The sequence below is a fragment of the Manis javanica genome, chromosome 12, assembly GCF_040802235.1.
Source record: "Manis javanica isolate MJ-LG chromosome 12, MJ_LKY, whole genome shotgun sequence".
NCBI lineage: Eukaryota > Metazoa > Chordata > Mammalia > Pholidota > Manidae > Manis > Manis javanica.
In genome coordinates, this window is record NC_133167.1 from 91,426,033 (window position 1) to 91,440,867 (window position 14,835).

A 14,835-nucleotide genomic window follows, 5' to 3' on the forward strand; every position below is an offset into this window, starting at 1 on the left:
AGAAACCTAAGGGACATGTTGAAACCCATATAACTTTATCACTTCCTCTAATAAAATTTTACATTTTTGAGCTTCAATATAAAACTGTATGAACCCTGGAAGTATAAAAGAACCCTTTCGATCAATCTCCCATTCGAGTTGACTGAACAACTAGGAGTTTCAGTTGGTATATGTATTAAGTCTTATTACATATATCTAAAGTATAAAGTAAATTCCACGTTTCACCCTACATATGCAATAGAATCAGTGACTTCAAATACATAAGAGAAATGCTCCAGGGTCAATGACTGATGAGAAGGGAAATGGGGAAACTTTCTGTGGTGATGGTAATGTTCCCTACTTAATAAGAGTTTAAGTTACATAGGTTACATGCATGCATTCTTAAGATCTGCAAGTGTACACATAAGGTTTGACCATTTCCTTGTGTTTTAAGTCAAAAGAAAAAAAATGATAAATACTTAACGAGTTAATAATTTACATTCTGAAGTACTTCAGAGAAGTGTAATGATGTCCATGATTTACCTGGAGATGTATTTTAAAAAGTGGAGTAAGGAATGGACAGAGAGATGATCAATGGATATGTGATAAAGGAAGTATAGTAACGTGTTGAATATACAGCTATTCATAGTAGAAGCAGTTCTTTCAACTTGACTATAAAAATTTTTGTAACAACATGTTGAGGGAAAAAACAGTTGGAAAGGTGATCTTTCTGGTACACTGACAATGACCTAGTCTTTCTTATCTGAGTGCAGACCACAGAGGGTGCTCATTTGTGAAACTTCATTGATCTGTACTTACACACACTTTTCTGAATACAGGATATAGTTTAATAAAACAAAATTTTTTAAGATCATAAGGAAAAAGGAAGTAAGTTTCATGGACTAAATTGTAAATTCCCAGAATAGGAAAAATCCAGTGTTGGTTTTTACATTATTAGCTTTATTCAAATTTACTTGTTCTTCATCTCATTTTTATTCATCTCATTTTAGTACTTATAAATGTGCTCCCTTAGACGTAAATACATTTGAATACATTAAAACTGCTAAGATTATGACTGTTCTTCAAACTGGTGTCTTATGAATTTCTATTATACCAGCATGCTTTGGACAGTAAGATGCACAAAAGAGGCACACAGAGAATTATTTCATGAAAAACAATTCAGCATTAAATTAAGATCTATTTATTAACATATTTAAACTAGTTTCTACCCAGAACTCACTACAGTAAAAAATACCACTTTCCTCATTTATAAAAACAATTTGCAGACATAAATTTTATATAAATATTACTTGAAACTTCATAGTCACTTACAGGAAATACGGTGTGGCATGTAAAAACTATTGTGAAGTTGTGCTATTACTATTAAGTGGGTGGGTTATTTGCCTTTTTTCCCCTTGTGAGTGAAATAGTAAATATGCAATTAGCTGAGATTTTACTCACGGCTTAAAACTGGAATGGCCAAAGTAGGTCTTGAGGCAAATCACTTGCATTTCACTAGGTCCTGGTGATGAATCGTGTTAAAATAACATGGTCATTTATGTTAAAATAGAACTACAGAGGTGAAAGGGAATAAAAGCTTTATTTCACTGGCTTCTTTTATATAACATAGTGGTACCAAAAGTTACTGTTTTCTGTCTTTTGAATCCAATCAATTTGGTCTTCTGACTACCAGTCACGACTCCAGAAAAAAACTTTAATTACTACCTCACAGTAAGAATTATCAGAATTTTGTGTGGCTCACACTTTGCCAGGAGGATTAAAAAAATTATGTTTACGAATTTGTTACACTATACCTAACATTAGACCCGACTATGGCAAGCAGTATACCAATCTAAATTTTATAATATAACCAACTTTCAGTTAATGGTAATCAGAAATTACACTATCGTCACAAGTAAAATCCACAGATAAAATAAAATAAAATCTGCATTTATTTTACCACTCCATTAATTCTTTGACCAAAACTCTAATTGCACAGCATTACGGAGTTACATTAATTTTACCAAGCTGATTTTCATTTACTCCTCAGGTTGAAGAGCTTATGAGTGGCCAAAAAAGAGCAAAGCAAGGAATTAAGATAATTCATCTCTAAACAAATAAAAATTCACTATTACTTCTCAGCTTTGACAAGTCTAAATAGAAAACTAAATCCATTTAGAGATATCATGCCTGCATTTAATACAAGAAAAATAAGGGGGGAAACATCTTCAAATACTTTGCACCTATAAAATGTATTTTAAATTTCTCACATTGTAACATTGATGAATCTAGGTCTAGAGAGTATCTACTTTACAAGAAGACCCAGAGTTTCCCAAAAGAATAGGAGATTCATTTAGTGCACTCTTTACTAGAGCTGACACACACAGTATAAAAATTACTCCATTTTGCTATCTGATACCGTGTCACCTATTTTAAGAAATAAGCTCCTGAAGAACAGATATGATGCATCTATTCCACTTACAATAATGTTTAATATAAGTAATTAATTACTGATTTTTTACCAATGACTTTTAGTGACTCTAACAAACAAAATACAAAATTCAGGATGAAAAGTTACACAGCACCACATTCACCAGATGACACAATATCTCATCTTTATCATCTCCTTCAGAAGGAACATCCAGATCTCTTTCCATTTCTATGCATTTGATAAACAGTAAGGCTGTGCTCTGTGAAGACCAAAGCACTAAGGGATTTAATGACAAGTTTTGGGGACCTAATTAACTATCTGCCACAACATCCTGACCTCCAAAATGTTTAAATACTGGACCATAAATTAAAGTCAGCGGTACATATCACAGAGGAAGCACTTCAAACACATTAGAGTGCTTACCTTCACCATCCTCTTCTTCTTCAATAGCTTCGTTCTCATCTTCATCATCTCCTTCAGAAGGAACATCCAGATCTCTTTCCATTTCTATGCATTTTGAATGCATTGGCTCTACTGTGTCATTATTTAGGTTTTCTAAAGACTGAAAGTTTAAAGGAAATTTTAAAAGCAAATCCACTAACAGTGTGGTATCTTTTTCATGAAACACAAAAGAAGTTATTATTTACTGAGCCTACAATTTTCTTCAAGGCTGGCAGACGTGCAAGTAATAGCACAAAAGAACATGTGTGCTCCAGTTTAAATATGTGCTCAAGAATGGTTTCTAAGGCACAAGGCCAAAGATGGAATACTTCCAGCATAAACAGGGTTCAGTAATAGCATATAATGAACTGCCCCTGGGGACAGATTTGAATTTAAATAACTTAAAACATAAACTTTGAATTTACATTACTTCAAACCTTTTTTTATCATATTTCATGTTTTCAATTCCCAACTGGTAAATGTTACTTTAATGTGACTTTTGTAACAAGTTTCTCTATATCATGTGTCTGGCACATTCTTTTTGAGTTAAGCATAAGGTTTAAACTATAAGCAAACAATAAATGTGTTTTGGAGTTGTCAACACAAAAAAAAAAGATTCAAATAATTTCAGGAAGGAAACATTACAAATGTGAAATAAAGTTACTTGTTTTTATTTTACTTTGACAATATCAAATGTCCTCCCTAAAGGAAGATTATCTATTCAAGAATGTTAGGATATTTCAAGATCGTTTCGTCCGCAAAATGTTTTCATGAGAAAAGATACGAAGAATTATTAAACAAGCCTCATTTTCCCTTTTTATTATACCTCCCACTTAATAAATGTGGCTTTTAAAGGTTTTTTTTTTTTAAGTATATTCATTTCAGACCTGGAAAAGGAAAAAAAGTGATTTTGTTCCTGATTTTTTTATTGAAGTCAACACACATACTTAGAAAAGCATTTTGAAAATAGAGTACTCGCACATAGGCATATAGGTTGCCTTCTAAGAGGTTCAATATATATATTTGTCGAAGTCCACAAGTGTACCACAAACACACTACTTGAACAGTGAAATGGTTAATCAATAAAGGAATGTGATTTAGTATATATGTTCTATTATTACTGTTAGCTAGTATTTATTAAACACTTAACGAAGTGCCAGGCTCTGTACTAAGGACTTCACAAGCAACACCTTAAATAATAATCACAACTGTTAACTGGGTATCAGAAGGCTAAGAGACTTGCCCAAAGTCACACTGCTAAGAAATGAAGAACCTGGGACTAGAAACCACATCTAAATTCAGAATCTACATTCCTGACCAATATCCACTGCTTTACCTCAGAACTAAACAATCAGGAATCTAATTTTATCTCATAAAAAGAAAGAGCATATAAACCTAAGGATAAGAAATTTTCAAAATATACATAATAGTGAACTTCTGTGTTTTCTTTGCTTTTCACGCAATTTGGCTAAATTTAGGCTTTTTCTTTCTTACTACTCATCCTTGGCTTATAACACTTGACAAAGAAACTGGAAGTTGAGTGAAGGAGTGAAGGGGTAGAAAATACGTAAATTATAATATTGTCACCTTGATAATAAAATAAGGGAAAACTGAACCATTTAAAATATTATAAAAGTATACATAATATAAAATATCCATAGTAAATAAAACCAAAGAAAATAAAAAATAGTGAACATATATAAAAAGAACTTCCAAATGAAAGGGGAATACACATGGATGGGAAGAAAGAGAAATCTATTTCAATCCGGGAGCACTGCATCACTGCCCACATTCCAGGAAAAGATTAAAAGAAAGTCGCCTAAGAGGGAAACACAGAAAACATACCAGTATGCTTCCCAGTATGAAAATTTAGTATACTACCACCAAAACATTATATAGACCATGTAAAGATGTAACAAAACATGAAGTGGAAAACAAAATCTAATGTTACATAACTGATAGCAATCTCGTTGTGATGGGCCCAGTTTAGAATTCAGTAACATTTTATATATTAAGTAAATGCCCTTTGGAAAAAAACTGGAAGTAGTTCACCATAATTTTAAACATACCTTAATCATTTCCATTTCTAAGTCTTCATCACTTTCGATTACATAAGATGTGTCCTCTTCATTATCCTTGGAAGATAGATGCTTTAAGAAAAAAGCATTTCCAACATTAATTCCCAATATGTTTTCCACAAAATAGTTACTATATACTAGGAATCTTTAGACAACTTCCTCTCCTCTAACAGATAAATTTATAATACATGTTCATATGACAGAAACAGTAGTAGGAGGAAGAAACAGAAGTAAGAATAAACATAGAAGAAAAGAAAGAAACAAAAAGAGGAAAAAAGAAATATAAATGGAAAGAAAAAAAAGATAGGTAAACTATTTGAAATAAAGCCCACACTCTAAGCAAGAGTACAAAGTGACAAATTCAATTATGGTTAAACAATATCTAAACGTGTATCCCAACCTTTTGGGTATAAGAATCTCTTGGCAACGTTGACAAATTCTGTACAAAGCAAGTAACAATTGCTCTTTTATATCCATTGATTTTTCATAGAAAGGTACTCTGATTATAATAATACCTTTAAATAAATTGCTATTTTACAAATAACACCCACATGTTTGAAAAACAGTGTCAGATAAGTTATATATTCAGCTATCGTGATGTCCAGATACAAAAAACCTTTATAATCATTTGACAACCCCCAGGAAGTAAGTGTCCACCAGCATGGGAACCTGCACAAAAGAAACCCACAGAAGAAACAGAGAGGACAGACCCCAAAATATGTCTACTCTACACTGGAAGTAAGAGAAGGAAGCATAATCTTAATTAAACTATAAAAATCATTCTTGAAAAACAGATTTTAAGGTAAATTTTCTATAAGAAAAGAAAAATTCTTTTACTTTTTAAATGGGTCTTCCATGAATAAAGATAAAATACTAATAAAAAATAAATAATAATAATTAATGTCAGTAACTGGGGCAAAAGATGCCCACAAGACCATAGAATCCTGACCAAAATTCTGTATCATTACATGAAGCATATCATTTTTTTAAATTAAGGTATCATTTATATACAATCTTCTGCTCAGGTTTCACATGAGCAGCAATGTGGTTACTACATTCCCCCCTATTACCAAGTACCCACCACATACCCCAATACAGTCACTGTCCATCAACATAGTAAGATGCTAGAGTCATTACTTGTCTTCTCTGTGCTATACTGCCTTCCCCATGCCCCCCCATATTATGTGTGCTAATCATAATACCCCTTAGTCCCCTTATCCCTCCCTTTCAAGCATATCATCATTTTAAAGTATACAACTAGTAAGTTTCTAGAAAACTAAGGGATAATGCAGACATTAGCAAAAGATTATTTCCCAAAAGAGAAATGTGTTTTACAAATGGTTGGTATGAATAGCTTGAAAACCATTTTAACATAAAATGTATTTATATATTGATAGAACTAACTATAAATATAGCTACTGGACATACAGAATTTCTCAAATACTGAGACTTTGACTTCCATTAGAAAACTGAGGGGGAAGAACTCTATTAAATGACTGCCAATAGGTTTACAAATTGAAAACTTAGTTATTGCAAAAGAAAATGTGTAGGAATTCTATCAAATAGGGGGATCCTAAGTAATTTTTTAAACTAATAAAAAAGAAATGAGATGAAAGTATACAGCTATATGGTGTCCCTTTTTATGATTTCTCTTTACAATAAAAGCAGCACAGTGATTGCTCTAATACAACTTCACTATTTCAGAAAATACATGTAAGTTACCCAGGAGAAAAATATAACCTCACAAATTAAACTAATCAAACCAGACTAAATAGAAATCTAAACATAAAATTGATGGGAAATATAGAAAATTTAACAATAATCTATCTTTAAAAATAGGCTTCTGACTCTCCATTTGTCAGTAAATGTTAGTGTCAGCAAAAAACATGAGTTTATTAGAAACCGTCTCACAATAGCAAATAAAGAAAATCTGTATGAGGAAATAAAACTACTTTCAAAATTCAAGTTTGGAGGAGTAAACTAATACATATGTAGGGAATCTACAGAAAAAAAACCAGAGATATCTGTTAAGTAAAAAGCAGGAGAAATGCCAAAATAGCTAATTACAACAAATGTGTATTGACACTATAAAATATTTCCACTGCTAAGACTTAAAGAATGCTGCTTATTATACTAAGCAGCAAACTATGGCTCACAAGCCAAATCCAGCCTACTTTTTTGTTTCTGTAAATAAAGTTTTGTTGAAACATAGGCACCTTTGTTCACATTTGTCTGTAGCTGCTTTCACACTAAACTGGCAGAAGTGAATAGTCACAATAGAAATTGTGTTGTGCAAAGCCTAAAATATTTACAATCTGCCCCTTTACAGAAAAAAATTAGCCAGCCCCTACGAGTCAGTGAGAATTGTTTTCTCTTTATTTAGTACCTCAGATTTGGAAGAAACATCGCTAAGATTTTCTTCTTGAGCCTGCTGTTCCAAAATCTGAAGTTCATATTCTGTAATATCTAATGACATCAAACAAGCTCTTTCTGTATTCTCTTCCAACTTAGTATCTTCTAGTCCATCTTCAAATCCACCTTTTTCTTGTTTCACTTCATTTCCAAGTACGTTTTCTATACCATCTTTAATTAAATCACCTAACATGTCCTGTGTCTCATCTTTAACGTCAGTGAAAATTTTATGTTCTTTCATTTGTTGCTGCTGTAGTCCACCAGCAGTTGGATCTTCCAAAGGTAATAAGTTAAAATTACTATTAGGCCTCGGTTCGGTCTTGGTAGAACCAAACATCACCTTCCTCAAGGAACACAGATTTTCTGAAATATCCTTTATTAGTACAGAAATCCTAGCAAAAAAGTTTAAGAAAGATTAATTCAATGGTAATTGCATTAACTATAAGGACAGGCTTTTTTTTTTAAGGTATCACTGATATACAATCTTACAAACGTTTCACAGAAGCAACACTGTGGGTTCAACACTCACCCATATGATCAAGTCCCCCCAACCCCATTGCAGTCACTGTCCATCAGCACAGTAGGATGCTACAGTCATTACTTGTCTTCTCCACGCTATACTGCCCTCTCCATGACCGACCTATATTATATGTGCTAATTATAATGCACTCTAAGGACAAGTTTTAATGGTTTTTAACAAGTACAAATTTTGTAAACTGACTTTCATTTAAAGGACACTTTGGATTAAAGTTGCTCTTCATTCCCTAATATCCACTATGTTCTTGCAACTTTTGTGCTACGCTCTACTACAGCAAGGCACTTCTGCATTCAACTGTTGACCTGTATGCTTAATACATGTCAGTAACGTTTGGCCCCAAACTAATTGTTTGTCAGTCATACTTTTTAATGGTAACTTTATTAAATGTAAATCAAATCAATGATATATGACACATTATTTCATTGAATTCTACACTGAACATGTGGAAAGATTTAACAAGTATGTGTTTTTTTTTCCCCTGCCCAACTTTTAAAAAAATGTTCTGTCTGGTTAACTACAGTCAAAATAACTACAGAAGTTTGGATGGAAAAACACCTAAGACTCTGCATTCAGATTGCTTTAAGTACCTTTAAGTTTTCACTCCATTGTAAAGAAATTGAAAGCAGAAATTGTAAATGATACATTATAGACGTCCTTTTAACTAAGAACCACTCTGCAGAAATCCCTACAGCAGGAGGATATTTAGTGGGAAAAAAAATTTATATATAGCAAAAGATTGGGAATCAAGCATACATAAATATGTTGAGTTAAAATTTTTATGATCCCATGTTTTACCTAACTTTTCAATGAACTGACTTTAACTTCTTAATTATAGTTGCTAAATACCATTTTAAGTAAGTGACTTTAAATGAGTATATTGTAACCAGACCTAGTCAACTGGAAAAGAAAACTGCTGCTAGCGTGTAAAATGAGGTACTCTATTTTGTCTGTTGATTATAGGTCTTCTTAAAGCAATTCTTAATTATTTCTTAAAAGCAGAAATTAAAAGGAGAAAAGGGAAATGATGAACAAAAAAAAGAGACATGTTTTACTATTTAACTAATGCTTTTGTTTAGCTCTTCTAATTCTGTGTATTTAAATCAATACTTAATACAATCTGACAACTTTTAAAGACTTATATTCATAGTTCAAATTAAAATGTGACCATTCATAGGAATAAATTATCAAATATGTTGAGTTGTTTCATGTGTTCCTTCCATACTAAAAATAGTCCTATTAACAGCACTCCAAAGTTGGGGTCAAGCTTAAGTTTACAAAGTCTACATCAGTGCCAACAAATGCAAAAGCAAAATTGAATTAAAGACCTAAAAACTCACTAATTCTAACACTCTAAAATTCCTCAAATCTTACAAAGAGCACTTAGCATTGTACACAGGTATTCAAATATAAGAACTGTATGTAAATACTTTAGCAGGAACCAATACATGACATCATTTTACTTGTTAAATGCACAAGGGATGCTGTAACATAAAAATAGCAACAGTGACACATAGATTGACTGGCAAGACTATAAGGGCTCATTTATCCTGTGCTAACATCAGAGAATGACACTTTTCATATAAGATAACTATTCACTCTAACAAACGTCAAGGTTGTCTTGCCTTCTTCAATAAGGCATAGTGTACTTTGCTTCTTTCTTAGAATTGTTATGATGCATATCAGTAGCCTGCATACACCTCAGCACCCAACAGAATGTCAAGTACATGACAGCAATACAAGAGATATGTACTGAATTTAAATCAATGACCATGTAGTACTGTACAATCCAGTACCTTCCAGGCCCCCTAAAGCATAAAGCTGTTTCCTTCTGTAACAAATCTCAAACTGCTCTATTTTACAAATTCTTAGCTCAAGCTAATACAGTTTTGTCCACTACTTCACAGATTTCAGCTATACTTCAAGCTGTTCTCATGTGTATACCATTCCTTATTTATACCTGGTTTTCATTTTAACTGAATATCCAAGCTTGTCAACTGCATGTATAAACAAAAAAAGCAAACATGCTCTTACTGTGGCCTCATGCACACCATTGGAAATACACTTAAGTGAGCTTGAATTCATGTTTATGGCATGTACTTCGGCTGTTCAGAGGCCTTGTATGTTCCCTCCTGGTTTGGAGGTGTAATCTAGATAAATTAGATATTATTGAAGACTTGTTACAAAGAACCTAAAATAAGAGATTTAACTAGTTCTTACTTTAACACCAAAACTTCAGGAGATCTATCTGTATTAAAAATGGATTCAATATTACCCGTTCTCGAGTTCTAAGAAAACTTATTTAGCTTTTTCATTTTTAGGTATTACAAAGCATTAAGCAGATTAACATATTCAACAGATATTTTCATTGCTAGGATAAAAACCTGCAATGTATGCAAACATCAAGTAAACAGTGATTCTTTTTCTTTCATGGAAAGAATATGTAAAAATCAATATGAAATGGCTATACTGGTACTCTGCCCATTTGACAGTCACATCTTTCAGAAATTCTTGATGTTTCTTTAAGAAACATAAAAACTCCTAAAACAAACTGCTAGGGGGAAAAATGATTTTGAAAAAGAGCTGAATTTCTCTACAGTATTTTGAAAATATATCACAAATCTCATCCCAAAAAAGAACACATTTAACATTGTTTTTTATCAGAGTCAGAATGTTATTTCAACTAACTGCTTCACATTCCTACAAAGTATTTTTGCCTCAAAACTCTATTATCACATAGTAATTATTGACGGCTCAAGAGCATTCCTGCTTTTAAAGGAAATCATTCTGCAATTAAGGCTCAAGCAAGGCCTGGTTCCAAAAAGAGCTACATGGCATCGGAGTCCAACACCTATTAAACCAAGTATCTTAAAGTAGCTACTGCTTTAGCTATAAAATAGTCTTTAAAATTTGAATGCCTCTTGTTCTAAGTCTAAGTACTAGATAGAATTCTCACATAATAATCAGATAACAACCAGAAAAATTAAGCTACTAAGTTAAGAGTTTTTATAGATTTCAAATGATTAAACTATAAATATAATTAAATGAAAGATACCATGAACAAAAAGAAAAGGACAACATTGAACCTAAAATATCACCCTTCGTGTGGACTTAGGAGTTTTATTCTGCTTTGTTTCATAAAACATAAAACATTTTTTTCCATTAAAAAAAAAGTAGAGAGAAAAGCCTTTAACCTTTTTTGATAAATACTTTAACAAATAGAAAGATACTTCTCAAATTTTACATCAATCTGCAGGCCTGTATTCAAGTAAAATTTATGAGTCTACCTTGATGAATGGGAATTCTTCATATGTAGGAAAACACAGTAAGAACAAACAAAATTGATAGAAACAGATAATATTTAACCTCTGTGGATTTTCCAATTTTCTGAAAGTGTCAGGGAGATGCTTAGCCAGATCTATCACCTCCTCCGAGATTAAAGTCAATTGTTTCTTCACAACACTAGGTAGTATTTCCTCCTCTGGGAAAAAAAAACAATATTAATTTTCAAGCCGCAAAGCAAATATATTTATTTAGCCATTTATTTAAGCAGTATCAGAGCTCACATTTTCATTTTCTTTCCTTAAATTTCAACAAAGACTTCCTTATCTTATGTCTAAATCACCTGAATCACTTCACTTCCTTTTCAAATTTTTGCTACTTAAATTTCAGAATACATAAATTCTAAATGATCTGCATTCATACATAATACAACTCAGTGGTTATCAATTTGGGCAGGAGAAGGTTAAAATGAGACGCTCAACCTACCCACACTATTTCAAAACCAGAGATCAATTAACTAATTTAAAGTAAATGTACGGTAATGAATTTCTGAGCTAATAACTGTCTCTAAGGTCTGTAGAATTCACAATAGCCTGTCCTCTGATCTGGGCTGCCTTCCCTCACTGGGATAGCTTGGGTCAGAAAGGTGTCAAGGTAAATAAAACATGCTTTAATGTTACTGGAACAGAAGAGAAACTGATGGGAATCCTATTTCCTATTGCTAAAATACAGCAATGCAAAATTAATGGCAAAAAAAAATCAGAAATCAATATAATGCCATGTGGGCTGCTACTTTTTTAATACACTTTGGTATATAACCTTACCCAACAGCCATTCCACCCTGCCCTCATGACCAGTTAGCACCGAGAGAAAATGCAAGCCTTTATACTCGGTGATCATCTTGCAAACTCTCAACTTCATTCTATCTGCCAAATCATTCTCCATCAACACCATATCTGCCCTCCTTTCCCAAACCCATCCCCTGCTTAGAATTTCTTATTCTTCATCACCACTTCCCTTGTCCTTCAAGAAGTCCAGCATATGACACAGGAGTCTACTATCTACTATACCTAATGGCTGCAGTTACCTCGTGATCTCAAAATTACACCCTTTCATTCACTGAAGATTGTAGCACCTGGTTCACCATCTTACCCTTCACTACTGCTTCTGTGATAATTTCTAGTGATTCCAACATTCACACAGATGCTCCAAGGATGGCCTTTTCAGCTCCTTGATCCTTCCATTTCCAACAATCTTTTCCTCAACTGACCTCGGCCACCCATTCCCAATGTCATTCCCTGGACTTTATCATTGCCAATAATGTCACCACTTCCAAACTCCAACTGTAAGCATCCCTCCCTCTAAGCACAAGCACACCATCTTTCTTTGCAGTCAGCTTTCCACAACACAATTCTTTCACACTTTCAGTCAAATCTATGGACCCTACCAACCTTCTCCTCACACATTATCCTTCCCACCCACACGTCTTCCTTCCTCTTCTTCCCCATATTACAGTAATCATTCCCTTGTGTGGAATCTCAGTTCTTCTATTCCTTCCTGCCTCTGTGTTACGAACCCAGCAAAACCCCTAATTAACCCCAGCTTTTTTACCTGCTTGATGTCTATACCCAAGCAACTGAATATTCTTGAAGAGAAAACACAACTGTGATGACTCACTTTGCTTTAAATTCACGACACAGAGCTCAAATGAACCATCAGTAACGATCATTCATTAGTCTAAATTTCCCACTTTGCTATTCTCAAGATGACTACTACTTCATACATCTTTCTCTCCAAGCCTCCAACATCTGCTTGTACCTCCTTCTACTCAGGGAACTTCACCTCTTATGACATTTAGCAAACAGAAACAAGAACTATCTCATCGTCCCACCCCCAATCTCCTAATCAGTCTGTATTCCCATCACTATTCCCATCTATAGCAAAATTCCTTGGAAACATTGTCTACACTCACTGTCTCACATTTTCTCCTAAATGGATTCCAGCTAAGCTTTTGCCCTAATTGATAGGTACAGCTGCTTTGGGAAAGGTTACCATGGCCTCCACAGTATCAAATCTAATTGTTAATTCTAGTTTCTCATCTCACTAGAACTCTCAGAGGTATTTAAAGGAGAATGACTTCCTCACACCTAACCTTCATCCTCATTTGGCTTCTAACCGCCACACCTACCTTCCTCCTCCATTACTGCCCCTTCTCCATTCTCTCGGCTGCTCTCTCCCCATCTTCCTGATCTCTACATGTTGTAGACATGAATACTTGGGCCTCTTTTATTATTCTTTATTTCATTCGTTTCCTATTTAACACATCCAGGTTCACTCCTTTAATGACCCTCTGTATCCTGATGATTCCCATGGTTATATCTCCAACCTTGACCTTTCCCCTGAACTCCAGAATCACATTTCCAACTAAGGTATCTTCTAGGATATCAATAAGCATCTAAAATTCAATCCAAAACTGAATTCTAGATTTTTCTCATGCAAACCTGCTATTCCCATAATCTTCCCACTGCAGCCGACCCTTCGATTCCCTCATTTGGTCCAACCAAAATTCTTGATTGTTCTGTCAGTCTCCACATCTGACCCATTACACAGGTGAGTTCATCAGCAAATCCTTCACAATATACACTTTCAAAACATGTATACACTCTCCCACTCCTCAACACCTTTACTGCTACCAGCCTAATCCAAACAATTATCATCTCTTTCCGGGACTACTGCAAGAGCCTCCTAAGAGGTTTCCCTGTCTAAACACTTGCCCTTTCACAGCAGCAGAAAAATCCTTTTAAATTAAAATTTAATCATGTCATTCTCCTGGCTCCAAACCCTCTAAGGGTTTCCCATCACCCACCCTTGTATTTAATTAATAAAACATGAAGTCCGATTCACCACCTACAAGGCCCTTAGCGATCTGGCCTGAGCTGCTTTTCAGCCTCATTTCCTATCACGCTCACCCTGACTCACTTCGCTTCAGTTATGCTCACTGTTCTCAAACAAGACACTTGGCTCTGTCTTCCCCCTCTGCTTGCCAGGTTCTTCCCTCAGATACTCACGTGGCTCTTTCCTCACTTGTCAAGTGAAGGGAGAGGGCCTGGTTCCCTGTTCAGTGCCTTTCCCCAGCAACTGGAACCGTGCCTGCCCCATAATCAACACCCAACAAACCCACCCCGTGAATGAATGAATGAATGAATGAATGAATGAATGCTCCCTCTCCAAACCAACCAAAACAGTTGTTCACATGTGCTTTGTTACATCCTTAGCTCGAGCTCACTCCTCTATTCACCTTAACGGGATCTCCGTCCCTAACACTCCACTCCTCCCGCTTGCTGTGGTGATGGCACCTGCGTGTTACCTTCGTGGAGCCTGTGGACCCTTCCTGTTTTGAGAGCGCATGGCTCAAACAACCGCTCTCTCCTCAAAATACTCTTGTGTCACCCAGCTGCTTTAGCAAAAAGTTACAAGTGAGTGCCACGTTGCGAACTCTAATGATTAAGTACTCAGTTTCTGAAACTCAGCAGAATTTAAACAGTTGATCACATCCTCCTACTTAAACCATGTTCTGCACACCATACCACCTAGTTTCCTTCTACGCCTACAGCAACTCCTCTGGTGTGTCCTCCTCTGTGCAAACATTAAGCACTAAAAGTTCCTCAAGATTCTTA

General features: G+C 34.5%; 1 protein-coding gene across 7 annotated transcripts in view; it reads right to left on the reverse strand.

The window, feature by feature from the left end:
* The window catches only part of WRN (WRN RecQ like helicase), a 149,878-nt gene that overhangs the window by 89,052 nt on the left and 45,991 nt on the right, over nt 1–14,835 (reverse strand). For 6 of the 7 annotated variants that reach the window (XM_073219039.1, XM_073219040.1, XM_073219038.1 and 3 more), the window contains 5 exons: nt 11,243–11,357; nt 7,316–7,733; nt 4,921–5,001; nt 2,834–2,972; nt 1,441–1,501 (listed from right to left, as the gene is read on the reverse strand). In XM_073219039.1, the coding sequence (XP_073075140.1) occupies nt 1,441–1,501; nt 2,834–2,972; nt 4,921–5,001; nt 7,316–7,733; nt 11,243–11,357 (814 nt within the window). The remainder of the gene's footprint in view (nt 1–1,440; nt 1,502–2,833; nt 2,973–4,920; nt 5,002–7,315; nt 7,734–11,242; nt 11,358–14,835) is intronic. The other variant, XM_073219042.1, reaches the window with a different exon arrangement.